Consider the following 27,039-nt stretch of genomic DNA (forward strand, 5'->3'; position numbering starts at 1 on the left):
CTTGTTCTGGTTTGCCTTTTTGGTGAAGAATGCAGTATGAATTGTTAAAGTAAAGGGAATTTCCTCTTTCTGTGTAAATTGTGAATGCAATTGTCAGATACTGCTACAACAGCTTTTGGTGCTGTGAACTACAATTTAAATCTATGTTTTGTTATTGAGCTCAGACGGCTTTTAAAACTTCAGGTTATATATAACTTTAAATAACACTAAACATGGCTTTTTTAGGACTTTTTTTTGTCAAATAATATGATTGATGCATTAATATATCAGACAGAGCCTTTTTATTGAATGAGTATGCTCAAAAATTAACGTTTTAATATCTGAGCCCATTCTTTTTTTTAATGTAATCTTACAAATTGTTGTCCCTTGCACACAATTTTGGATATTTTTGTATACTGGTTAAACAGATGTTATCTGTTTAACCTATGTTACCTACTAAATTTGAACTTATATTTATTTATATATTTATTTATTGTTTTTTGGGTATAGTTGAATCAATAAAGTAATATACTCTTCACAAAGCTTTTTTACAAGTTTTCACACATTTTTGGTAATTTTGTTTTGGCATACTAAAAAGCCTTTGCAATAACTAAATGCTTCCAAGTTTTTATTCAAATGTAGTTTTTCAAATGATTTTAGGAACTAAATTGTTCAAGGAAAATTTCAGTCAATAAACTATTTGCATCGCTCTCAGATGTATTGAATTTGCACTGTTCTTTGTTATTGGAAAAGTATCATTTGTGTGTTATTCTCCTCTTCTTTTTCAGGTTCCTCGGTAAGTTTGGGTGAGAGGGTAGACTGTGAATTTTAGTTTTTTTTAGTAAATGATTTAGTCATTTTGTCTTTTGTATCTTATTTATCTCATATTTAAAGGCAATTTCAGCCTCCGGGGGACAATTGCATGAACTGCTTAAACTAGTCTTACAAGTTAGTCATTACATATTTTTTTCTTTAAGACTGGTCATCACTTGTACAAGTCAGTTACATAAAAAAACAGGTCTAATTTGAATTCAAAAGGAAAGGATGATTACTAGTTGGCTTGACTAGTTTTTAAGTCATAGGTGACTGTTTATGCAACCGGCCCCATTTCTCGAATCTTAAACCTATGGCCTTTTAACTTTGTTGTTTTTTGTAAATTTATTAATTGCAAAATTCAGTTTTGAGGGTCCCTTACACATACTGTTCTCTAAAAGCACCAAATGTGGGTTTCTTTAAAGCATTATACAGCACTGACAACACAAACACCTACAGCTCATTTTTAAGCACCTGTCATCTGCCATCTAGTGGTCACACAAAAATGTCTAGCATTCCACTAAATGCACATTAATGTGTCAATGCACAATCTGTTCCAAAGCGATGCATACAGTCTATTCTATACAAAGGGCTCTATTCACTTGAAATCATATTGCAATATGGCACCGCTAACATGCATGACTGCTGCCAAATATATTTCTATGTGCCTCATCCGTAGAGGAAATGTCAAAAATCCATGGGGGGAAAAAAAGCTGTGCACTGCAACTGCTTCCATGCAGAAATTGAGCGGTTTCACTCCTGTGGAAATTGTCCAGTGTGTAAGAGATTAGTTTCAGATCAGCTCACACACTGCCATAAAAGACTTAAAAGTCTGGTATAATTGTGTTGTTCAAAATCAAACTATTATGTGGCAAAATAAAGTATCATACTTCATTCAAACTTACACTGTAAATAAAGATTGCTGGAGTATGACTTAAAAGAAAATACAACTTCAATCTTTCTATTTCCAATTCTCATGTTTAATTGCCGTTTGTTTGTACTAGCAAGTTCTGAGTGAAAAGTGTTTCTACACCATTTTTTTTTTCTTCAGTGTATTATGAAAAAAAAAAACGTTTTGCAAACAACATACACTGCAGTCAAGTGGCCTTTACAGATCAAGTGATTAAAAAAATACACATATTTCTGGAACTGAGTAGGCTACCCATGAAATAAAAAAGGCATAAAGCATATATACACCACCTTGGCTCTTTAAAACACTCAAAGGTGTCCAGTACCCACATGTTTTATTGTTTGCCAGAACAAATCATCCCGCCCCCAACTCACCCGATTGGTTGAGAGCGGGCTTCAAGTGTTCTGATTGGCTGACTGGCGCGGCCCGCAGTCTGGAGAAAACTGATTTCTTTGGACAACCTTTTAGAAATATTTGACGACCCGTGGGGGGTGCGTGTATGCACACTATTTAAAACATCGTTTTAAAAACGCAAACAAAATCAACTTGAAGCATGAGTATGTGCTGTTCCCTTTTTACAGATAGGATGGTAAAACTGTTCTAAACTAATAAGCAGAAGCGCATGTTCAGTAGATTGTGTTGTTTTTCGCGCAAGAACCTAGAAGCTCTCCTCTCCTCCTGACTCTGACTCGCAGTTCAGTGTGTGACCGCAGCTCGAGAGGATGACGGCTCGAGTGTGTTGTCTGATGAGTGTGTTTTTATTGTGTCTGTCTGGATGCTTGAGCACAGCAGACGCGGCTTCAGGACCAAACTGCACAGGTGAGAAGATCCATGCTCTTTTATCTTCATCACGCAGCCCGAAGAAATGCATTATTGTGCTTTACAAACAGAGCTGGGTAGTAACTGATCACATGTCATCTGGATTAGATAATCAGAAAAGTACCTGTAATTAGACTAAAGTACATATTAAAATACTCGTAATAAGACTACAGTTACTTTTTATGGATTACATGATGATTACATATTATTTACACATTAACAATTTATTCATAATTTATTGATTCTCCATAATTCCTCTTATGTTTCTAACTCATCATTCTAACTAACTCAACTTTTAGCTTATATAAGTCTTCCAGTTTTGTGGACATTCACACACAGATCAGTCATTAGTCACAGCATTCAACCACTGGATTTACAAACATAACTTCAGGTTTATGAAGTGTTTCAACATTGCATCAACTACTGATGAACACAATCATTTTTATTTGAATTATGACTCAAACACATGGACACATTAAAATGCATAAATTCACCAACTTTTTTTCCATCTGATTCTTATATATTTAACTTGAAGTACCCCTGAGATTTTAAAATAAATATTTGTGACCTTGGACCACAAAACCAGTCATAAGTGTCAATATTTCAAAACTACAGCGTATTAAAGCTGAATAAATAAGCTGTCCATTGATGTATGGTTTGTTATGATAGAACAATATTTGGCTGAGATACAACTATTTGAAAATCTGCAATCTGAGGGTGCAATAAACTCAAAATACTGAGAAAATTGCCTTTAAAGTTGTTCAAATTAAGTCCTTAGCAATGCATATACTAATCAGAAATTAAGTTTTGATATATTTACGGTAGAAAATTTACAAAACATCTTCATGGAACATGATCTTTATTTAATATCCTAATGATTTTTGGCAAAAAAGAAAAATTGTTATCATTTTGACCCATATAATGTATTTTTGGCTATTTATACAAATATACCCCAGTGACTTAAGACTGGTTTGTGGTCCGGGGTCACATATTGGAAAACCACTGACTAACAGATGCTGAGTCAAACTCTTACATCAGTCCCTGGTCTCTCCTGTAATGCTGCTCTTCTGTAGTGGTGGCTCACTGTCCGGCGAGGCTGACGGTCGAGCCGTCCAGTCGGGGATGTGTTTCTGATAAAGACTGCTCTGGAGGACACAAATGCTGTGTCTTTGACTGCGGGGCTGTGTGTGTGCCGCCTGCTTTCAGTAAGAAACACACCAAAGAACTCCACATTAAATAGAAATACTGAAACAGTATTTTTGTCCATTGATCTTTATTTTAGTTGCAACTTCAGAAAGAACTTTATACAGTAATGCATTCAGCATGCATATAGTGTCTCTGTCATGTGTCTGTATTACAGCAAAGCCAGGAGTGTGTCCACGCAGAACATTTGGAGCAGGAATGTGTGCCGAGTTCTGTGTCAATGACAGTGACTGTCCAAACAATGACAAATGCTGCAGCAATGGATGTGGACATGAATGTATAGCTCCATATACAGGTATGAATATTATATTATATTATATATGCTTAGGTCAGCTTTCTTTCTGCCTCTCAGTTTGTGTCCTATTTTGCAATAAGTATTATTCAATGTTATGTTGTTATACAGGTATGAATATTATTTTATTTAATGTTTGGGTTTGCCTTTCAGTTTATATCTTTTTTATTTAATAATTATTATATATAATATAGTACTGTTCCAGGCACAGGGTGGCTTTACAAAATGAAAACCAAAAACAAATTAATATCTATAGTACAATTCATTCTGTAATGAAATTGATGTTGCTTTGAGTGTTCTGTGCAGTATATCTGAGACTGAATGCTGCTGATTGGACAAACTGTTTGTCTGTGTCCATGCAGTGAAGCCTGGTCGATGTGCCCTACCGAAGGGGACTCCAATGTGTGCAGAATACTGTTACCATGATGGCCAGTGTCCTGCTGAACAGAAATGTTGCCCAACCACCTGCGGTCATGCATGCAGTGCACCATGCTGATTTACCCATTGGAAGAAAGTCAATGGAAGATTGATTTTGCATAATAATACGTACTTGAGGTTTTTTTTTGTACCATTTAATGCTTTATTCATATATTTCCCCTGTTTATAACCACCTAATAAACCTCATAGTTTCAGTAAACCTTCTTTCAGTGGTTGAGTTTTTTGCCCACAAAATAACAAAAGAAAATTGCTTCATTGAAGAGTTGGTATTTTTGGTATGCCAGTGTTCGTTTGGCTGTTCTTTTCTCACATAACAGCTCATTGGCATCAGTGCTTAGGAATGTACAAGTTCCCCTCCCCGAGACCCAAACACGTGCAAAACGTCTTGTAATGAAAGAGACCTCTGTTTCCATCCTCTCCAGGAGCTTGGCAGCAAAAGGGTCAAAACATTTGTCAGCAAAAACATGACAGTGATGGAAAAGCCTTGAACTAAATTACTAAATTACCAGAAATGAAACAAAGAAGGCTGGGTAACAATACCGCACTTTTGGCAATTTAGTCACGTAAAGAGAGAAGATGAAAGTGCAAAAATGAATAAAATTTGTGCTAAACTGCGGTTAGTGTGCATCAGCTTCCAGGAATGTGAACAGATTGTAAATTCTGTCTGGAGGGAAACAGAGCAAAGTAAGAAACGCAACATTTGATTATTCAATATTTTTTATATAGACACTACAATTCAAAAGTTTGGGGTTAATAGGATTTAAAAAAAACCTTTTAATCAGCAGGGACACATTGATTTGATCGAAAGGTCTATAAACTGTAGATGTTTATAATAAATGTTGTTCTTTTGAACTTTCAGAAATATTTCTTGAGCAGCAAATCATCATATTAGAATGATTTCTGAAGGATCATGTGACACTGAAGAATGGGAAAAAAAGCTGATTAAAATTCAGCTTTGCATCACAGAAATAAATTACATTTTAACATATTAAAAGAGAAAAGAGTTATTGTAAATTGTTATAAAATTTCACAATATTACTTTTTTTACTGTATTTTTAATCAAATAAAAGTGGCCTAGGTGAGAGTAAGATTAACAATATATACATATATTTGAGGTTATTAAAACAAAATACTTGACACCTTTAGAATTATTTAGAAAATTGATATTCCATTTCTATCCACTCCAAATCCCACTAGTCCAAAATCTCTTTCATAACTATACGTTACACGTCAAATCTCTTCTGATTGGCTGGGATTGTATCATGTTGCACAGAAGTTTCACATTCATTGTTGACATTCAGATTGCTTGTCTCTGGAAATTTGTTTTGTATTGTGCCTTGTTAGGACACATTATAGCCAACATACTTGAGTCAGCAGTGCCGGGCAAAAATAGGTATGCTGATGACGTGGTGCTCGGACACTCTGATTTGATCAGTGATACTTTTTAGTTTAACAACCAGTAAGTTAATGTAAATCTGTAAATCTACATTTAAGTGCATATATATATATATATTTTAAAACTCCAAGTCAAATAACAGACAACAGAAAGATTTACAGTCAGCCAATGCAGAGGCTCTTTCACATACAGTAATTCAAGCAGAATGGCACTGCTGAGTGGGATGCTAAATAGTTTCCTAAACCCTCCAAAAAAACAGTACATTCTTCCCGCAAAATCCCTTGAGGCACGAACAAAAAATGTTGCACTAAAGAGTCGAACTGTTCTTAACACATGGGTTTCTAGTCAGTTTATTATGGGAAAGTAAACCAGTGTTAAGTCTTCAAAATTTTAATTCAATAACACCCAATCTGGAGGTCATTATGTGGTCAGTCCACAGGCAAAAGCACAGAATAAAAACCAAACACTAAAAAATACACAGTCCAATTCTTCAAAACAACACATATTTAAATATCAGTGCATTACAGAACATGGAAAATATTTGCCACATTCTTAGACATCCATTTTCAGTAGTTGGATTGTAGTCTGTGTTTCTATGAGGCTCAGTCACGCTCTCAAAAAGGGTGGAGTAAACTGAGACGACTTAACATCACTCTTCCACATATATTTCTCCCAGATGCCCGAACCTAGCTATCATTTTCCGAAACAACATTGAAAAAATGCTTATGTGATTCACAAAACAAACGAAAAACAAAACAAAAGTGGCTAATCTTTGCTTATGTGACTCAGAAAACAAACAAAACCAAAAGCAAAAGGTGGCTAATCTTTGCCTATGTGACTCAGAACAACAAAAAACTAAGCAAAACAAAACATAAAAAGGTGGCTAATCTTTGTTTATGCGACTCAAAAAACAAACCCAAACAAAAAACAAAAGGTGGCTAATCTTTGTTTATGCGACTCAAAAAACAAAACAAAACATTAAAAGGAGGCTAATCAATCTTGGTAGCTCATTTGTTCAACAGAAGTTCAGAACAGTCACTTGGCATCGAATCTTTCCAGGCTGAAAAGCATCTTAAAACTTCAGCAGCTGCCATTTAAGCATCATGATACTCTCTGCTGCCTAATATGGACATTTCAGACATCAGACCTGCTCTCGGCAGTTTAGGTCAGCAGTGGCACTCCTCTTATGCGGCGGATGAGGTTGGCCAATCGCTTCGCCAGCGACAGGCTCGGTTCATCCACCTGGAAGGTTCGGGTCAGCAAGTTGTAAAAAGAGCCGTAGCCCACCGCGACCACCGTGCAGGTGAGGCAGATGACGTTGTAGGGCATGCTGAAGTCAGGCGTGGGTAGATTTACCAGCAGTGGTTCGGTGTACACTCGCACAAAGTAGCTTGATTCTTCTTTGACTGGGACGCTGGAAGTCAAAGGTGAAATGTTAAAAAGAAAGAAAACATAAGGTACACTTTCTTACTGTTAAAGGTGTAGTTTACACAAAAATGGAAATCCACAGAATATTTACTCACCCTCAGGCCATACAAGATGTAGATGAGTTTATTTTTTGATAAAAACAGATTTGGAGAAATTTAGCATTACATCACTTGATCACCAATGGATCCTCTGCAGTGAATGGGTGCCGTCAGAATGAGAGTCCAAACAGCTGATAAAAACATCACAATAATCCACAAATAATCCACATATCTCCAGTCCATCAATTAATGTCTTGAAAAGTAAAAAGCTGGATATTTGTAAGGAACTAATCCATCATTAAGATTGTTTCTCAAATCGTCGCTTCTGGCCAAAATACGAGTCCATAATCTATAACGCTTCATCCTCTGACATCAAAATCCAATTGCCGTTGTGTTGTGACTTATTTCCATTGTGTGTAATAACCCTTGCATATTAGGTATCAAAATGACTGTCTTCTGATTCCCAGATTAATGGTGTATATTATGTCACCATAACTTGCACCATACTCGTTTTACCATACTTTGACTTAATATTGGACAAATCCTCCAGACCACCATAAACCATGCAAATAAGGTGTTGAGTGAGACAAAGGAACCTCTCCCGCTCAAGATTCACACCTCTACATTGGTCAATCTGCCAAAGATGGGTGTGACCAGGGACCATTAAAAGGCCCCAACCCAAACCCATCATTGCTCATTCCCTTTGAGACACACATTCCAAGACTCATCACCCTTGAGTCGGACCTTCTGGCAGTTTTTATCCTCAAGTAACTTCGTCAATTCGCTGTGGACTCTACGATCTTCAGAAGAACCCTACGAAAGCTTCCAGCTCGCTCCTACTGAACTCATCAAGATCCTCTGTTGTCTACCGCATCCGGACTCTTGTTCAGCAACAAAGCCATTGCAAGTAACCGTTTCAAACTAGTTAGATCCGGGTCTAAGTTTGGGCCCCTTTGTTAAGTTGATTTTTGATTCTCTGATGATGCTCACTAGGTTGTGGTTGATTGACGCTAAACACTACCATTCTTTGTTTCTTCTCTCTCTCTCTTTCCTTACTTTCCTTCATTCTGTAGATATGTGTTTTGCTTAGTCTAGTTGTATGTTAGCTGTAGTTTCATTTATTCAATTCATTATATTCACAATTGATTGCCTCTGTGTGCTGCTCACAATTCGGAGTCACTGAATGTTGATCTTTCTACGTGCTAAGTTAATGCTTGCACTGTATGAAGTAGGAAAGTTATTCTTTCTTGGCCAGGAAAATAATCTTTCCTAGAATTGATAAATGATTATACTGTCGGTGGACGAACAGATTAAATCATTGTAATATTGATTCTGCTAAAGTTAATTCTAAGAGCTGATCTAAATATTCATAATTAAATATAACCAGTTATTATTAATTATAAATATTTCCCTTTTGAGCTAATTTGCTACAGGACTCTCATTCTGACGGCACCCATTCACTGCAGAGGATCCATTAGTGTATGTAATGATTACTTTCTACAAATCTGTTCTTATGAAGAAACAAACACATCTACATCTTGAATGGCCCGAGGGCGAGTGTATTTTCAGTTTTGGGGGGAGCTATTCTTTTACAACCAAGGCCAATTCATACTTACAAACTGCTAAACAACGGTTGATCTTGTGTGAAGTTGGTGTTCATTGCAACCATACTTGGCACAAGGGCGCTGACCACAGAGGACCTGCAATAACATATTTATAGTACTTCAATCAGATATAGCGAGTGGCACACAGGATAAAATCTATACAACAATTATATTTAGTCAATGATCGCTAGAGAAGACAAAATCCTATCTTCCAAAAGAAGCTGGAGGTTTTCTAGACAGGTAAGATCTTTCAAGATACTTTATAAGCAAGCATCTTACCCAACGTAGAAGCCGTGGTTAGGATCAGGTGTGTACTCAGTCCATTTGAGCAGGGCCCTTTCAAACTGTACAGTGACCTCTGTCATAGAGTGAGGGGGTAACTGGATCAGCATTTCCAGTAGATGAGGACGATGGCGGTCTTTAGCAGGCTGGTAGTGAATGTAACCTACAGGAGAACGCACAAGGTCTATAAAGGCTGTATTCTCTGTGTTCACAAGCATGGGTCTTGTTCTGTCCACTAAGGAAAAGTATGTAAAAGCTTTAAACGTACTGTTTACTGTGACTTTTAAATGTATACTTCCTCATTTTGAAGAGTGTTGAAACATTTGCCAAGAATTCTCTATTTTGGGCTTTTTCTCTACCCAGACGTTTTAACTTCCCCACTACAGCTAAATAACAATTAAAAATTGTAAAAAAAAAAAAAAAAAAGAAAATTCTGCTTAATACATTTGATATTTCAGTGTACAAAACTTTGAAAATATGTATTCAATACATATATATTAGTAAGAATAAGAATAAAGTAACCTTTATTCAGCAAGGATGCATTCAACTAAACAAAAATGAGAGTAAAGCCATTTGTAATGTTACACAAGATTTCTATATCAAATAAATGGCCTTCTTTTGAACTCTCGATTCATAAAGGTATCAAGAAAAAAATGTGTAATGTTTCCACAAAAATATTAAGCACCAAATAACCATAATCAACATTTTAATTGAACTGTAATCATTTTTCACAATACTACTGTTTTACTGTTTTTCTGATTTCTTAAATGCAGCCTTGGTGTGCATAAGAGACATGTATTCAAAATGTTCAAAAATCTTAGAGACCCCAAACTTTTGAAAGGTAAGGTACAGTAATAGTCTAATAATGTCAGTAATAAGCAAATAATAATGCCATTACATCAGGCCACTGATATATACAGATCAGTGCATCAGACCAAGCATTTTAAAGAAATTATATTATTTTTTCCCAACAAATAAAAAAACGAACAAAAAGAAACGAATGAATGAAATGAAATCTTAAGATGCCAATGAAAAATGAAAAGGCCAGAACGGCAGCATGGACATTTGAATTTATATTATAGTATATATATACAGTATATATATATACTTATATCAATTTATATTATAATAAATATAGCATTTTTCATGATTAAAGTACTGGAAGTCAAAAGAGGCCTTAATTGGAAAATTGCCCTAAAACCAGTGATAAATATATAGAGTATATTATATTTTTTGCACAGATACTACTACTGTGGGCATGTTATCTACTCACTGGGCTTGTTATCACGGGACTTGCTGGTGACTGTCAGGGTGTGAATGTACAGTTGCAGGTACCAGGGCACTGAATCCATCAGCAGCACAGGAAAAGCCCGATATGGGTGGTTATTATAGATGACAGTGTGGATTTCCCCTGTCTGCAGCCCAAAACCAGCCACGTAGCGCTCTGCATGCAGCAGAGGACGAAGCATATCGCCTAAAGCACAAGGTGAAAGAACCACAGAATCAAGTTGGCATGACTGATCTATTAACACAGATGAATATAAAAAATGAGAATGTTCCAAAGTACAGATTCTCCCTTTGTAACAACAACAAAAATAGTTAATTGAAACAAAAATGATGCAAAAAACAGACTCCACCTATCAAATGCATTCATACCACTGTCTCCTTTCCAGCGCAGAAGGAGATTGAGTGAACGTAACTGGCCAAACGTCTCAGCTCTGGTCAGGTCAAACACTGAATATGTCCTGCGATCCCCCAGCACCACAGCTTGGCTGAGCAGAGGAGTCGCAGGACTCAACTCAAACAGCTCTCCCTGTTGGACAAACCGCACAACACTCAAACTGACTGAAAACAGCAGTCAGCTACAGTGGAAAACTATAAAACGCAATTTAGAATTTAAAAACACTTCTTAGCCAGTTCTATTTCCCATTTAGAGAAACATTAAAGCATCAAAAAGCAGAAAGAAAGTATTTTGTTATTTAAGTTTCACCTCAGGGTTGTCTGTGATGTCCACATAGACTTTACTAGAGGTAGCAAGAGGACAAGCCTCTGTCAAAGTTCGAGAAAACATCTTGAACAAAGACCATTCTGTGAAAAGATGAAGATAGTAATTAATACACAGATGGACTGAGCACAGTATTGCTTCTGTCATTAGAAACATCACACCGAATTGCAAAATTAAGGTGCAACACAGCTTTTGCAAAGTCAAGGCCATTTATTCTTATTAATTTAGATTTCACAATTGTTTTTTTTAATTGTCTTTAAAAATATTTAGGTTTCTCATAGTGAGCGATGTTTGAAAAGCATCACAGTTTTTCCACACTTGAGGTAAATCAGTTTACGAATGGCTATTTGGCACACTGAAATAAGGAAAAAATCTTCTAACATCAAACGTTCATTTATTACTCACCCTTTTTGCCTTGGCCTGAAGTGTAGAGATCAAACACAACATTGAGAGTTTGTCTCAGCTCCCACGCTTTACTTGTGCATTGCTCATCCTAAAAGAGAAAATGCGGAGGGTCATCAGGAAGCAAGGAATTTTCCAGACAATGTACAACCTGAGCCAGAATATAATTTCAGAATTTTTTTTTATCTATTTTTTGTTAAAGAAAGGTTTGAAAAGAAGCTTACCTGACAGACGGGTCTGATGTGAACAGCCTGGGAATGGAAACTGCTGTGAAACAGCTTCTCTGACTTCAGGAGAACTGCCAGACCTGCCTGGAGAAAAGAAAAAGCAAATGCATGAATGCATGGCTTCTTTAGAATTACCAGTTATTAAAATCACAAGCAATGATCTTGAACCTTAGAACCGCAAGGGAGAAGCTTCTTCCAGGGTGTGAGATTCTCAGTGCAGACGATTTCACGTGGTAATGTTGCATAACGTAAAAAACTGTGATCTGTAGCTGTGTGGAGAGAAAGAATCTGTCGTTTCAAGGTCAAAAAAATCAAATTAAAAAAATTAAACATGCATGGTTGAATCGTTTATAATAATTTCATTTGAATCAGTGCAGGTTGGCAAGAATGAATGAGCTTCCGTTCCTTCATCACTGCAAATCACTGTCAGTTTGAACGCTGCTTTATAATTCACAGAAAGGGCCGTACCATTTCCCAGACCCAGCGGTTTAAAAGAAGCACTGGGCTGCACGGTGTTGGTCAGATCAATGAAGTTCAGAGATGCACAGAAGATTCCAGAAAGGACGTTGGTAAGTTCCTTCCAGTTTCCATCCACACTGAGAATTGAACAAAAGTTACATTTTTGCAGAATAAAACAAATGCACTTATAAATCAGGGATTCTTCGATTTCCAGTTAATTTAAGCACATATAGGTACTCACTCGCTGACTGTGTCATGGAACCACACCCACAGCTCTGCTCCAGGTGGAGAGGGGATGAAGGGCTGCCCCCACTGCATGGTCCTCCAGAAGCCCTGGGTGAAGGAGATGTGCAGCTCTCGCACCGAAAACTTGGAGAGCACTTGACCGAGGGATTTGGGGAACAGCCGGTAATGAGAAACTGTAAGACAAATCGTGAAAACAAATGTTAGGACTTGAGGTGATACTTGGTAAAAATTGCCGGGCAAGGATCAGCTCTTCAAGCAAACTTCTGTGGCAAACATAGCATAATCAGAATAGAGTATAGACCGAAATCTATTAATTTTATTCATATTTTAAACACTAAACCATAATCAATTTTACTAACTAAAGTCTAATTATTTTTTTCAGAATTTAAATACTGTACCATATTTAATTTTATTCACCAAGTCATAAACAATACACCATAATTATTAATTAAATCTATTCATTTTATTCATATTTTAAATACTACACCATATTTAATTTATTCTTTAGGCCTATTAATTTGTATACTATATTGAATTTTATTATTTACGTCTATTAATTTTATCGCTATAAAACACTACATTATACTTTATTTGATTAGTTTTGACTACAAAGAATTACACTTGAGTAAAATGAATGAGACTGTCATTAAATGGTTTTTAAAATATGAAAATAGAAGAATAGACCCAGCAAACAGGCTTATGTTTAAATGTGTGAAACTTTTTAATTTGTCTACACATGATTCATTTATTTTTAATGGATAAACTGGACCAGACAGTGAAATAAATGCAGCTAATAATGGAAATGTGAACTCCTTTATGCAGGCATCCCATGATGCACATTATGAAGTGTGCAGAGTTATGGGAGCTACATTAAATTTTTAACATTGAAACGTATATACCTCCATCTGTGATGTTTCATAATTCTGGGACAGAACTACAGCGATGATAACTCACCCTTCTGTTGCTCTTGCAGGAAGTCAATGTCCCACAGTGTGCGGAACTGGAAGCTGGCATAAATGTCTCCGGAGTGCAGGGGCCGGATGACCAGCTCCTCCTGAAACTGATCTCTGGCTGCTGCTGTAAAAGACTCGCTGTCTTTGGTGACATCGCTTCTGTCCGCCTCAACATCAGTCGACTGCCATTGCCTTTCATTCAAATGCTCTGCGGCCATACTGCCGTCGCTATCCACCTCTCGTGTCGTGTCTAAAACGCTCTGTTTTTCTCCTGTATTATCGTTTGCTTTTTCAAGCGTGTCACAACTACTGCGGTGTGCTAAACTAGAGAGAATCAAAATGAATATTAGAGCCAAACCGCACCTGTGCGCTGCCATTTTTGCCACCGCTTCCCTTGCTGCACACACTTCCTGGATGTCGTTGACCAATCAGAGAAGAGAATGTCGAAATATGACCAATGGGAGACGAGAATCTCAACATTTATCAGCGCAGCAGAATAAATAATAAATAAAATACAATTTATGTTAGATAACACATGCTAGATTAACTTTATTCAGAATAAGTTTATATAAGCTAATTAATTCCAATCAGACTGTTGAATGGTATTATTACAAGGGTTCTGATGTTATAATAATTTAGTTATTAATAATGCAAGTTATTAGGATTAATTCTTACAAGAACGCTGCTAAAAATACATTAGTTAATTTCACTGTCGCTTGCTTTAAACGATTCATATTCATTCAGTGGCCTATTCTGCAGAGTTAAACCAGCAGTTTGTAACAAGTAAATGTGTGTGATGGATAATAAATGAGCTATTAATAAGAATTAAGAACAAGTAATTCAAATCATTTTAATAAGAAATCTGCACGATATAACTACACGACTCTGTCTGACTGATCCAGTGATTCGAATCATTTGAATTATTTTGCTTTGATTCGTTAAGCTTTGTTCAGTGGCCAAGGTTTTAATTATGATTTCAGTTTTTTTTTCCAGATTTTAATTCAAAATCCATTTTAATGAGTAACGGCAGACGACAAAACGCGTTAATAGTTTTATATATATATATATATATATATATATAGGCCTATATATATATATATATTTTTTTTTTAATTTATGTATGGTCACCAGATGTAATTCTTCTGCACTCTTTCCCTTAAACGAACAAATTTTGAAAGTAATTATTAATTCAGTAATTACTATTAATTACTGAAAGTTCACTCGGTTCGTTCCCGAATGAGAAATCCGATTGGATCCGAATCTCTTCGAGAACTCACGAGAGACTTCAGCGCGCTATGATGCTTCACTTTTTAAAAGATTCATTCCTTTCAAAGACACCGATTCGTTCCAAACGAAACACCGCTACTGTATGAGCCCAAATGAATAAGAAGGCACTGTAAAAGCCTCATTCGCCAGCATCCTGTGATTCAGAGCGGATGCTCGCTTGTCAGTGGGTCATTGTGAAGCGGATGAAGGTGGCATCTGCGCGCGCGCGTACACACACACAAATACCCCATCTTTCATGACAGACACACTCGGTCTCGCTCCCTCATGCACACACACACACATACACACACACACTCACACACACACACACAGTCACTGTAAAGGGTTTTAATGCAGCATGCCTGCTGCTGGATGCTCTTAGACCGAGACGCATCCGCCTCACCGTCGGGTTTGACTGCCTCTGAAAGGGATTTCAATATTTTATTCATAGCTCCTCATGGCTTCATCGGACGGCATAGACAAATGTCTTCTGCACAGAGGCAGATCTCAAAGTGACCCGAACATCCTCAGCGAGTCTGGCATTGATCTCTCGCACAGCGCAGGTAAGATGATGCATTTATTGTCTGGAGATGCCAGTAGAATAAGCGCTTTTCATTTCCACGCGCTATGGAGGTGAAAGTGGCTCCATAATCTGCGTTAATAGCCTCACTTTCATTTCAGTGTTGATTGAGATCAAACAAATTAAGCCGCATTTGATGCTCTGTCTGTATCCCGATGAAATGCATGATCTGGCTCCCATAGTAATATTTCCCTATGGATCTGTGTTATGGTAGCTATAACAGAAAACAGAATAGCAGACATTCTAGAGATTATGTGCCAACTGTGGTTTATGCTACCGTTCAAAATGTGCAGACAAAAAGATTTAGATCCTATTTTTCACTGAGGGAGGATCCTCGTTGTCTTTTGTCTCGTGTGCACATCCTTCCTTGTGCATCTCTGTGATCGTTTAATACAGGTTTGCTCTTGAGGACCTGATGAAATGAGATGCATTTTTTGCTGCTTTGGCAACATTGGCTGGTGTGTCTGATACCTTCGTTCCGCACTGAGACTGCGCATTCACTGCTCCTGCCTATTCAACAGTGAGGGTCAATGGTGTCTCCTGGAGAAACTGATGTAGTGAGGTTTCTAGATGCTGCTGTACAGACGGCAGCTTTTCTTGATGGTGGACAAAAAAGCACATCTGTCATGGAGTCTGTGATTTGGAGTGTTTGGTGTGGTCTGAAATTGCTGGTTTTGTCATTATAGAATGGGCGAATCTCATCAAACCTAGCCTGGCAAGAATGTCCGGGTCATATTACACCCCAAATTCAGAGGAAAGAAATACAAGACTGTGCTATAATAAGAAACCAGAAGGAGATAGAAAACTAGTTTTTTTTGCATTGTGACTTTATTTCCAGAACAGTTAAGCACATTTCTGCGCTCAGTTCTGCAGTACTGTGATGTGAAAAAATATTTTTTAGTTACTTTGTATGCATCATTATAATGTTGTGTTGCTTGAATCATGCTGAACGTTTAATATATTATTTAATATATTAATCTATATATTATCTTAATTTTTAATTTAATGTTTTACTGTAAATCACCATAAAGAAACTATTTTTTAAAAGTCCTATGTGTTACATTTAATGAGAATTTTTGGGTGAAATGTGCTGATTGTCAATGCAACATTATTAATAACTGCTTTATTACTGTATGTGTATATATAGAGCCTTCATATACTAAAAATTCATTTAAAATGGATTAATAATTACTTTATTATTACTGTATGTGTGTGGATACTGTATATAATCATGTACTGTATATATACTGTATACTGTATGGCCTGGTTTCACAGACAGGGCTTAGACTAAACCAGGATTAGGCCATTGTTCAATTAGGAAATTTAAGTAATTTTTATTAACATGCCTTAGAAAAAAAACATTACTGGTGTGCATCTTGAGACAAAACAAAGGCACTGATATATTTTAAGATCAATAATCATTGCCGGTTTCTTTCAGTTGAAAGACTTACACTTTAGTCTGGGGTTAAGCCTTGCCTGTGAAACCAGGGGAAAATACCATCTCTCTCTCTATAAATATAATATATTACACACACACACACACACACACACAATATAAAATATATACACACACAACATTGCAACACATTTAGAAATTTCACTTTGTAATTGTATTGCTATATTGTGTCAAGAAAATAAGAATATATTATGACAAAGTGAAATGTCCAAATGTGTTGGAACTTGCAATATTTGTGGGTAAATTATGTGCTTAATTGTTATTAAAATAATGTAAATACTAAATGTAATTTACTGTGAAATATGACTTGCACGTGTTTTAATGAGATGTACTGTCAGTCACCAGGAGCGCTTTGCTTTGAACGTGAGGTCCAGTGTATAAGTGGAGTGGAAATAATGCACAATGACCAAGCAATCTGTCTTGCGAAAGAATAAGAGTTGATCTTTTTCAATCTGAACATAAAATCTATTGCGATAAAGATGACTTTGTTGAATCCCCCGCAGTGTCATCTTTAGCTTTATTGGTTAATTCTGTAGGGACCACTATTTCATCATGGCTGTGCTAGCAGTCAATGAGGCCAAGAGTCATGTTAACCTTTTCTCTTTTTAGTGATGAAAAAATCAGATGTAACATGTCATCCGCAGGTACTTTCATTCTACTCTGGCAGTGTGGGAGCAGCACAATTTTACAAGAGACTGTTCACTGTTGAGTGCAGGTATTTTTAGGCCTTTAAATACAGAGGAAATACATTTCTAGATTAATCTTGGGCAGATGCTCAACAGAAAAAGAGCTGATTTGAGTGGCACTTTAATGTTTTTCTTAAAAATAATGCATTAAAAGAATTACTTTTGCATTAAAATGCACAGGGAAAAACCGATGGAGTTAAGAAAGATATATGAGCTGAGAGAGAGACAGTGAGACAGTCTGGTGTGCTTTACTAGTGCTTTCTGTTACTCATCAACTGGTAGATGCTGTGGGTGATGCATCATTCTCTTCTCGACCTCAACGTTCATGAATTAAATGTCTGAACGATATGTGGCTGTTCTCTGTAATGCACATCACACCAGGAGAAGACTGCCGCATCACGATTTAACAATGAAGTTCACACCACTCACAGATGCCTGTTAACACTTCAGCTTGTCATGATGCTGTTTTAGCGCTTTCCTTCTTCATAAGAATATCTGTCATTGCGTCAACATCCTACTCTCAACTTTAATGGAAATATCAAAATGATGCATCAATTATTACATCACAAAGGAGAAGATGTGTTAGTCCTGTGTAATTATAATATATTTTAATTTGTAATATTTTTACTAATATGTTATTGTATTCCATTTCAAAACTGTGGGGTCAGTATATGATGTTTTATGTGTTTTTCAACTGGTTTTTGCAATCTCTTATGCTCACAAAGGCCAAGTTTATTTGATCAAAAATATTGCGAAATACCATTATAATGAAAAATATCAAATCATACAAAATCATACGAGTGAGGTTGTACGAATTCGTACGAATTAGCCACCTCATAAAATACGTACGAATTGGTCGTGAGATAACGTTGACATAACATATAATTCTCTTGCTCATAGCTCTCAGAGGTGCGTTAACCTTTTAAACTCTGCCCAATAGTAAAAAACAAAAATGCTTCAAAGGTTGAACAGGAAGACAGAGAGACATCCTGATTGAGATCTGAGTCGTATCAGTAGATTTGAGGCATCGTCCCATAAGATTATCAACAAGTTCATTAAAAGAGTTTTAACTTTAGATTCTATGATGCACCATATGCCCTGCTCACTTCACACCTCTTTACACATTAAAAGTGTCTTCACAGTTTGCTGAACCTTGTGCCCCAGAAAAATGAGATGAAAAAAAGCATTTTTGTCATTTGTAACCAGAGGCGGACAGTAGTGGAGTACATTTACTTGAGTATTGTACTTAAGTACACTTTTTGAGTATCTTTACTTTACTTGAGTATTTTTTTTTTCTGGAAACTTGTGACTTTAACTTCACTATATTTTTCACTCCACTACATTTCTATCAAGGTCCTCGAAGTAGAAAGTCGTTATGCAGCAGCTTTGAAAGTCAGTGAGTGATTTTTTTATTTTCGAAAATGTGATTTTTTGACAGCATATCAGTAATCACTCTTGTCGGGTTACATAAAGTGATTTTCCCAGCATTGTTTTTAACACTGACCAGTTGCAAATATGATATGTTTTTGCAACGATTCAATATTAAGAAGTTTATATTGTGGTATGTATTAGACACGATATTGTCTGATTTTGCAAAATTGTGTAAATGAAAATATTACCTATAAAACAAAAGAACAACTGTTGTGCATCTCCTAACAAAACACAATAGGTGTTTGACTTGAAGCAGCTGCACAGATGTTCTGTGTGTGACATCAACGTACCGCAAGAGAGATGATGTCAAATACATCTGGCTGTTTTGTTTTTTTCTTAAAGCAGTGTTGCTGTTGTAAAGTTATTCAGCTACAGTTGTGTTGCTGAGTTTTAAAGCAGGTTTTTTTTTTTTTTTTTGATCAGTCTGTATTTACAGCATTTTCACGGTCCACTCGGTTCAAATGTAGATGAATGGCTACACGTAGATGTGTGTACACACTGCCAGAGCTGTGAGAGATCACTACCATCCTGCTTTTGTTGGGGTGGGCAGGGGTGTTAATTATTTTTTTTTCAACTCACTTGTTTTATTTCTATAAGTTTTTAACATTCTAAAAGCTCTTTATTCCAAAGATACTACAACTTAGTCGGTGTGTTCAGTAGGTGTAATGCATTGTAAGTTGCTTCAGAGGTATTGCAAGTATTACATACAACAAAAATAAAACATTGACATTTACAAGCATTGACATAAAAAAGGAAATTTACTTTTGGTACTTGAGTACTTTTAAATGCAACTTCTTCTGTACTTTTACTTAAGTAAAAACTGTCTTTATAACTTTCACTTGTAATGGAGTAATATTTGACCAGCACTATCTGTACTTTCACTCAAGTAATAGAGTTGTGTACTTTGTCCGCCTCTGTTTGTAACTAAGATAAAGTGAACATTTTGAGGTATTCAAGACACTATAAAGATACTAAAAACTGATTTGAGGACCTTAACTATATGTGACCCTGGAGCACAAAACCAGTCTTAAGTCCCTGGGGTATATTTGTAGCAATAGCCAAAAATACATTGTATGGGTCAAAATGATTGAGTTTGCTTTTATGCCAAAAATCATTAGGAAATTAAATAAAGATCATGATCTATGAAGATATTTTGTAAATTTCCTACTGTAAATATATCAAAACTTATTTTTTGATTTGTAATATGCATTGATAAGAACTTAATTTGGAGAATTTTAAAGGTGATTTTCTCAATATTTAGATTTCTTTGCACCCTCAGATTCCAGATTTTTAAATAGTTGTATCTCAGCCAATATCGTCCTATCCTAACAAACCAAACATCAACGGAAAGCTTATTTATTCAGCTTTCCGATGATGTATAAATCTCAATTTCAAAAAATGTACACTTATGACTGGTTTTGTGGTCAAGGATCACATATATGCATCTTCACTTCTTAGATCTTCTTTTTCAGTTTTTGTTTATGTCCTGTGCACAAGGCAATATGTACTGAATATTTTATTAGGAAAATAAGAGAAATCAACCTTAATAATTATGCACACTTTCAAAATCTCAGTCTCTCTCTCTTACTTGGCTATATGTAAGCATGTTTGAAAGTTTCTTGTAAATAACACATAACCTTACATTGGGGTTGGTGCAAAGGCCGGTGTTCTGAGGTGCGCTATGACTCATCAGCTTCCCTCGTGCTTCTTCACCAGGGTGTGTGTGTAGCGTCTGACGAAAAGGTCTAGCCCAGAAAGTCCTTGATATTTCTTTTCATGCATCTTTCGCTTCTTTGGATTTGCGTAAAACAGCATTGTTTTAGACTGACTGTGATTGTGTTCTTAAGAAGATGGTGGAATTCTCCTGTGTTTGGTTTTGCAGTGGCTTGAAAGGCAGTATCAGTGTTTCACTAAAGCTACTTTCATTTGTGCTGCTGTCATTAGTAAGCGCCCTCAGTATGAAGTTCTGGTGAATGTTAGGTACAAGGCAAACACAAGCTCAGAGTTTAGCCTAGCTGACAGATCTTGATCATGGCTGCTTGTATGTATTTGACTTATCTGGCATCCACACAAGACATTGATATTAGTTGTGTGATATTATATCTTGACAGTGCACTATTTCTTGATAGGCAGCATCATGCTGTAGATCAGCACAGAAATACATCTAATGTGATGATGAATTTTGATAGGACAATGTTATCCTTCCCTTAAGTACATCTTTTCAAATTTGCTAACAATCTATTCCACCAGGATTTTACAGGAAGTTTTTCAATTATTATTATTTTAATTTTTTTTTTGTGGTCTAAAATAAATAAATTCACTGCAGCTTGCAACAATATTTATAACAGCAACAATGCAATAAGATTTGTGGCTTTTTTGTGTGTTGTTTTGCAGTAAAAGCCCAGCAATAATCATGATGTTCTTGTGCAGTTTGTCTTAGTGATGCTAAGAGAACAGTTATCTGTAAATACTGAAAGTACAGTATTGTGTTAGACAATATCTTGCTTTTAAATATCTTATTATATTTTATTTAACAATTGTATCATGGTCTCTTCTTATAATTGTATGCAATGCAAAATGCAAAAACATAATTTTTTATTATGTGTAATAATATATATGTGTAATAATATATATATATATATATATATATATTGTGTGTATATATATATATATATATATATACACACACACACACACACACAAATTGAAATTGATTATCTTATTTGGCCCCCCCAGTGTAATTTTTTTTTTTTCATTTGGAAAAATTGTAGAAAAAAGTAAAAAATGCAAAATGTTGTGGAGTTGATTGCAAAAATCACAAATTCCTGGATGGACTGTACAAAGAATGAGAAATCTAGATGTTTCCATTTTCTGAAAACACAAGTCGTGTTTGTGCTTGTGCAAAAGTTGGTGGTTGCCAGGGTGTTGCTAGGGTGTTCTGGAAACCAAAAAGCCAACCGCTTTATGATATTCTGGTTTCTCCGTTTGGGTGCCACCCTCAGTGCAAGTATGTGAAAAATAATATTATACCTTTCCACAACAAACCACATAATGAGGTGTCAGTTGCTGAAATGTGTGAGACTGTTATGTGCTGAAGTTCAGGACTTGTGTGTGTTCAAACCCATAACCCTAAGTATGAACAGCAGTGGTTCTAACCATTTCAAAGATGCTAATAAGTAATAACAACATTGTTGCTATACTTTTCTCATGCAGTGGCTTCTGCTTTTAAAAATCCTTAGGTGTCGTTCCAGCTTGGGATTGTCTTTCCTTAATGCAGACTAAGGTATATGCACTGCATAGTGTACAAGAGGAGACAAGACCTGACCTTGTCAAGCACAGTTCAGCGGCTCCCAGCTCTCCTCAGGCGTGAAAACTGAACACAACAACAAGCTCAGCGACCTCCCCAGAGATACAACGCTGAGCAGATAAGGCGTATGACAGGCTGTCTTTTCAGTTGTGTATATATCTGAAGCAAAAAGTGTAGTTTTTTGAGGTTGTATGTGTGACAGTGAAAGAGAAAGGGAGGATTCAGAACTGAGTTTGTAGAAAACAGTGACGTTTCAGTCATACAGTTTGATTACTGGAGCTCTCAAATGAGAAATTAGCCTCACTGATTGACTGTCACGAGTATTAACATTTTCCAGGATGATGGAAACAGGCAGAGACCCCAGAGCATTATAACAACAGTATTAAGAAATCACTGTATAGTTTATCTACAATAAAATTACATTTATATTCCATTTAATGATCTATTTTGTCTCAAATGTTTCTAATAAAACAATAGTAACAACAATAACAACAAAAATACTAAATAAAATGTAAAATAACCCTTTCAAAGCACAGGAGACAGTTATGTGCCAATTTAGTTTCAAATGTTCTCCTAAAACAATAGCAAAAAAAAAAAAACACATAAGACAATTATTGACGTATGACTATTAAGATATAATAATGGATGGCATAGCTCAGATTAATTAGTCTCAGAAGGATTTTATGAAAAGTTTGGGATCATATTTTTTTCTTTCAAACCTTTTATTCATTAAAGAATCCAGAAAAAAATCAGTTTTATAGTTTGCACAAAAATATGAAGCAGCACAACTTTTTGATAACAACATTGATAATAATAATAAATGTTCTTGAGCAGCAAATCAGCATATCAGAATGATTTCTGAAGAATCATGTGACACTGAAGACTGGAGTAATGATGCTGAAAATTCAGCTTTGCATCACAGCAATAAATTAGATTTTACATATTCAGATAGAAAACAATCATTTTAAAGTGTAATAATATTTCACAATATTGCTGTTTTACTGTATTTGACTTTTTTCCTACTCTATCCATCAAAAACATTAATAAAAAACATTACCAACTCCAAAATGTTGAATGAAAAGAGATTCCTCTTTCCTATGGGAGGCCATTAGAGTGAATAATATGGGTCCAAATTGTAATCACAGTTCTGCACAGTCAACAGATCTGAGTATCTTGGCTCTCTGCTTTTGCTGAGCGATTGAGCGAGGAAATGTAGTTAATATTGAATGCAATGCTGTTGGAAAGAGCAGGTCTCACTCTTGGCATACCTGAACCATCTAAAATATTTCATACGCTCATTTCTCATTCATAAGCTGGAGCGGAGCTGCCTTGGATGGATGGCGTAGCTCAGCTGAGCCTGAGTTTATTGTGCTGTTCGTGATTCAATGAATTTCAGCGCTGCCCGATGAGACAAAGTTACCTAAGTGTCTGTTTGTGTTAAACGGTAAGTGAAACCATGACTGTAATGCAGTTTAAAGGCAAGAGGATGGAGTCAGGGGAAGGATAGAGAAAGAGAGAGAGACTGAGTGGGTGTGAGCGAAGGGGAAACGGGGGAGGGGAGGTGGGGGGAAAAAAACAATGAAGAGACACAGAAGGATGAAAATGACTTCAAGTGACTCACCAGAGAGTCAATGTGGATCTTTAAAGAGCAAATATACACATTTGGCAATACAGCGAACATTAATGCATATTTCTATTCTGAACCATCACACGCCCACATCAGAGTCAGAAGTGCTTTTCAAGACGTGTTTGTGATGTGCTTATCAGTGTGTCATTCTGTGATTAGCTTGACGTATGCAATCATTTTCAGCATATATGACTGTCTTACACCTTTTACATTGAAAGTTGAATGCGTTGCAGAAGCTAGATGTGCATTGTGGGTAATGTGGGCCGATGGCAGGCTGGTTCTGAATGGCAGGGTAAGCAGGGCTTCAGCACCATAGAGAGCGACCCGGGACAGATTACTACCACAAATACTGCGCTCACAGAGGCTCTGCAGCCGTGGCAGATAATTCACTCTCAACAATGACCATCCAGCACAGAGAGCCCTTGCTTCACTCTTGTGGCTTCTGTCCCCTTAATGTCTTTAGTTGCCATTCTTTTCTGTGTTTGAATGCAAAGGTTTGCAAAGGTTTTTGTTGTAACACATGCAAAACATAAATCAAGTGAATCTGAGTTTTATTTGTATTTGCTGTGCAGTCTCTGGCAGTGTCTTCATTCATTATGTTTATAAATAGAATTATGTTTGGTATGAGACATTTGATTTTAGTTAAAAATGTGCAACAAGAAAAGAGAATGAAAAGATTTAAAGGGACAGTTCACCCAAAAATGAAAATCTTGTCATTAATTTCTCATCCTCATGTCGTTCCAAACCCATAAAACCTTCGTTCATCTTCAGAACACAAATTAGGATTTTTTGATGAAATCTGGGAGCTCTCTGACCTTGCATAGACAGCAACATAACTGACATGTTCAAGGCCAAGAAAGGTAGTAAGGACATCATTAAAATAGTCCATGTGACATCAGTGGTTCAACCTTAATATAATGAAGCTATATGAGAATAATTTTTGTGAGCAAAGAAAACAAAAATTACAACTTTATTCAACAATTTCTTCAGTCTTCAAAGCGCGTTCACAAGAGTAGTGTGCACAAAAATGATTCTTGTATCTTCATAAAATTACAGTTGGACCACTGTCAGATGAACTATTTTACTACCTTTCTGGGCCTTGAACGTGTCAGTTGTGTTGCTGTCTATGCAGGGTCAGAGAGCTCTCGGATTTCATCAAATTTCATCTTACGGGTTTGGAACGACAGTAATTAATGACAGAATTTTCATTTTTGGGTGAACTATTCCTTTAAAATATCTTAAATATAAATCTACACCAATACCTAATTTAATATATACAGCACGGCCCCAGAAATACATAAATTAGTCCCCACCTCCACACAATCACACCATCTCGGAACTGCTCCACTTTCACTCAGTTAACTGAAGTAGTATTTTTGAGACTGTCTTTGTTGCACTGCAGTTTTTAAGGAGAATGCTCAGCATATATTTACTATGTAAAGCCACTTGGTATATAGTAATTTTACACAATATATTATCCAGATGTATACCTGATTGTAGCGGGAAATTATCTGGAAAGACTGAATTTTACAGATGAAAGATTTTCTTGATAAGCTTATAATGATGGTGGGCACCAAAGGTCATTATATGAATATAAATGGATTATGAATATAAATGGAAATTCTCAAAACATTAACCTGTCTGATGTTGTAAAGGCTTGCTTGAAGCTTATGGAGTTTCCAAGTAAGACTTCATCAAAAATTCAGTGATATAAGCCACAGTGAGCTGGGTGACCTGAACTTGACCTAATACTGTGACGCATAAATCATATATTTATCGTAAGCTCTTAAAAATATGAAATGGACGTTTTCCTTGTTTGCCATTTGCCCATGAGGTCTTGAAATGTTTGTATTTCTTAGGATAGCTCTTTGAGCAAATTTAACACCTTCAGCTCTATCTTACAGTGGGAAAATGACAAATGAAAGTCCACACAACTGATTCCTGTTCAGAGGACAGTGTCCATGGTCATTCCCAGCATACATTGTTTTGGTATTTTCAGATTCTTTACCGCTCAGTGTTTTTTCTTTCTCTTCTATGACTTGTCTCAACACAGAGACTGCATCATCACAGCTTGGTCTTGTAAGTCGGTGTCAAGCCCTAGATGTCAGAGAACAGAGAGGTCTGCTTGATGTCAGAAGCTACTGTTGCTTTTCCTAAGTAACACTGGGCAAAGCTTGGAGCTGTCTCGAGTCCCTTTAAGCCACGTCAGAGACTTGTTATTTAGTCTGTTCCACTTATAGCATCTTGAGGAGGCTACACCGCAGGCAGTTGTCTTCTGACAGATGGCTGCACAGTTGTTGAGCCAGGGGGTAAACTATGGGGTATCTTTTGTTGGAGGACAGGAACTGTTCATTTCTCACACTAAACTACCTGCTCTTATGATTTCTGAAAACCGACTGCTTGTATTTTCAAATTGATAATATAGACTAATATGTGTCTGGTTATGTGCCTGTCGTTTAATGAAAATGTACACAAACATCTTTTATAATGTTGAATTCTTTGTGAGTATACATGAGTCTTAAATGCTTTTATTGGTCTGTTTGGTTGATCAAAAGCATATTATGTTACCATGTGCCTCTCTCTGACCAACTGACTGAACCATTATAAATGATATTTTTCTTTCTCTTTGATCTGTTAAAAGCAGGACCAACTGAAATGTACCTCCTCTACCACTTCCTCTTTTCTGAAAGTTGATCTGCCTGTGTTGGTGTATGCAGTAATTTTGAATTCTTCTTTTTTTTCTAATGTAATATTCTTTTTTTCTAGAGAATACACAGTACGTGCAATATTTAATTTTATACCCAATTATCTGAATCTCTGCTCCACTTTGTACTTTGATTGTAGAGTAACAATTGAGCTATTTTTATTTTGAGAGCATATAAATAATAAATGATTAAAAAACAAAAGTATTGTTCAAAAGCTTTAAGGCAGTAAGATTGTAAGAAATTAATACACTGTAACAAAAAAAAATTATTTGTTACCCCGCTGACTTAAAATTTTTAGTTTAGTCAACTTGAAATTTTAAGATAGTCAATGTTAATTTAAGGCACATCTGCAATATTTGATTTGACTTGGAATATTTTAGTATTTGGTTGAGTTTGCGTGCTGCATGATGACACACAATATTTCATAAATAGGCTTCTTATCACTGTAAAACATTGATAATAATAAGAGATGTTTCGTGAGCATATT

At 36.1% G+C, this 27,039-nt stretch overlaps 3 protein-coding genes across 3 annotated transcripts in view; 2 read left to right on the forward strand and 1 right to left on the reverse strand.

Annotated features, from left to right (window-relative positions):
• Positions 1 to 2,156: 2,156 nt before the first annotated feature.
• On the forward strand, positions 2,157 to 4,656 carry LOC306859447 (uncharacterized protein). The gene is made up of 4 exons (XM_079400466.1): positions 2,157 to 2,521; positions 3,595 to 3,726; positions 3,882 to 4,019; positions 4,379 to 4,656. The coding sequence occupies exons 1-4, from the start codon at positions 2,425 to 2,427 to the stop codon at positions 4,510 to 4,512; spliced, it is 501 nt and encodes a 166-aa protein (XP_079256592.1). The 5' UTR covers positions 2,157 to 2,424; the 3' UTR covers positions 4,513 to 4,656.
• Positions 4,657 to 5,163: 507 nt separating this feature from the next.
• Positions 5,164 to 13,904, reverse strand: LOC306859341 (GPI transamidase component PIG-T-like). Its single transcript, XM_079400345.1, has 12 exons — positions 13,496 to 13,904; positions 12,537 to 12,714; positions 12,305 to 12,432; positions 12,005 to 12,105; positions 11,834 to 11,920; positions 11,613 to 11,700; positions 11,193 to 11,290; positions 10,859 to 11,015; positions 10,476 to 10,676; positions 9,200 to 9,365; positions 8,933 to 9,016; positions 5,164 to 7,264 (listed from the first exon to the last, which is right to left on the reverse strand). Exons 1-12 carry the CDS (start codon positions 13,869 to 13,871, stop codon positions 7,012 to 7,014), a joined length of 1,917 nt encoding a protein of 638 aa, XP_079256471.1. The 5' UTR covers positions 13,872 to 13,904; the 3' UTR covers positions 5,164 to 7,011.
• Positions 13,905 to 14,755: 851 nt separating this feature from the next.
• The window catches only part of LOC306859351 (phosphatase and actin regulator 3-like), a 33,648-nt gene continuing 21,364 nt past the window's right edge, over positions 14,756 to 27,039 (forward strand). Inside the window, exon 1 of the mRNA XM_079400361.1 lies at positions 14,756 to 15,323. Within this exon, the coding sequence (XP_079256487.1) occupies positions 15,218 to 15,323 (106 nt within the window). The 5' untranslated portion in view covers positions 14,756 to 15,217. The remainder of the gene's footprint in view (positions 15,324 to 27,039) is intronic.

Source organism: Barbus barbus (genome assembly GCF_936440315.1).
Source record: "Barbus barbus genome assembly, chromosome: 40".
NCBI classification, from domain to species: Eukaryota; Metazoa; Chordata; class Actinopteri; order Cypriniformes; family Cyprinidae; genus Barbus; species Barbus barbus.

Bases quoted from the DNA above. Each gene is read 5' to 3' on its own strand.
- LOC306859341 (XM_079400345.1), bottom strand. From the start codon at position 13,871: ATGGCAGCGCACAGGTGCGGTTTGGCTCTAATATTCATTTTGATTCTC. The intron at 11,921-12,004 runs GTTCAAGATCAT...TCTTTTCTCCAG, and splicing joins TTCTCCCTTGCGGTTCTAAG to GCAGGTCTGGCAGTTCTCCT. The intron at 11,701-11,833 runs GTAAGCTTCTTT...TTTCTCTTTTAG, and splicing joins ACATCAGACCCGTCTGTCAG to GATGAGCAATGCACAAGTAA.
- LOC306859447 (XM_079400466.1), top strand. From the start codon at position 2,425: ATGACGGCTCGAGTGTGTTGTCTGATGAGTGTGTTTTTATTGTGTCTG. The intron at 3,727-3,881 runs GTAAGAAACACA...TCTGTATTACAG, and splicing joins GTGTGTGCCGCCTGCTTTCA to CAAAGCCAGGAGTGTGTCCA. The intron at 4,020-4,378 runs GTATGAATATTA...GTGTCCATGCAG, and splicing joins ATGTATAGCTCCATATACAG to TGAAGCCTGGTCGATGTGCC.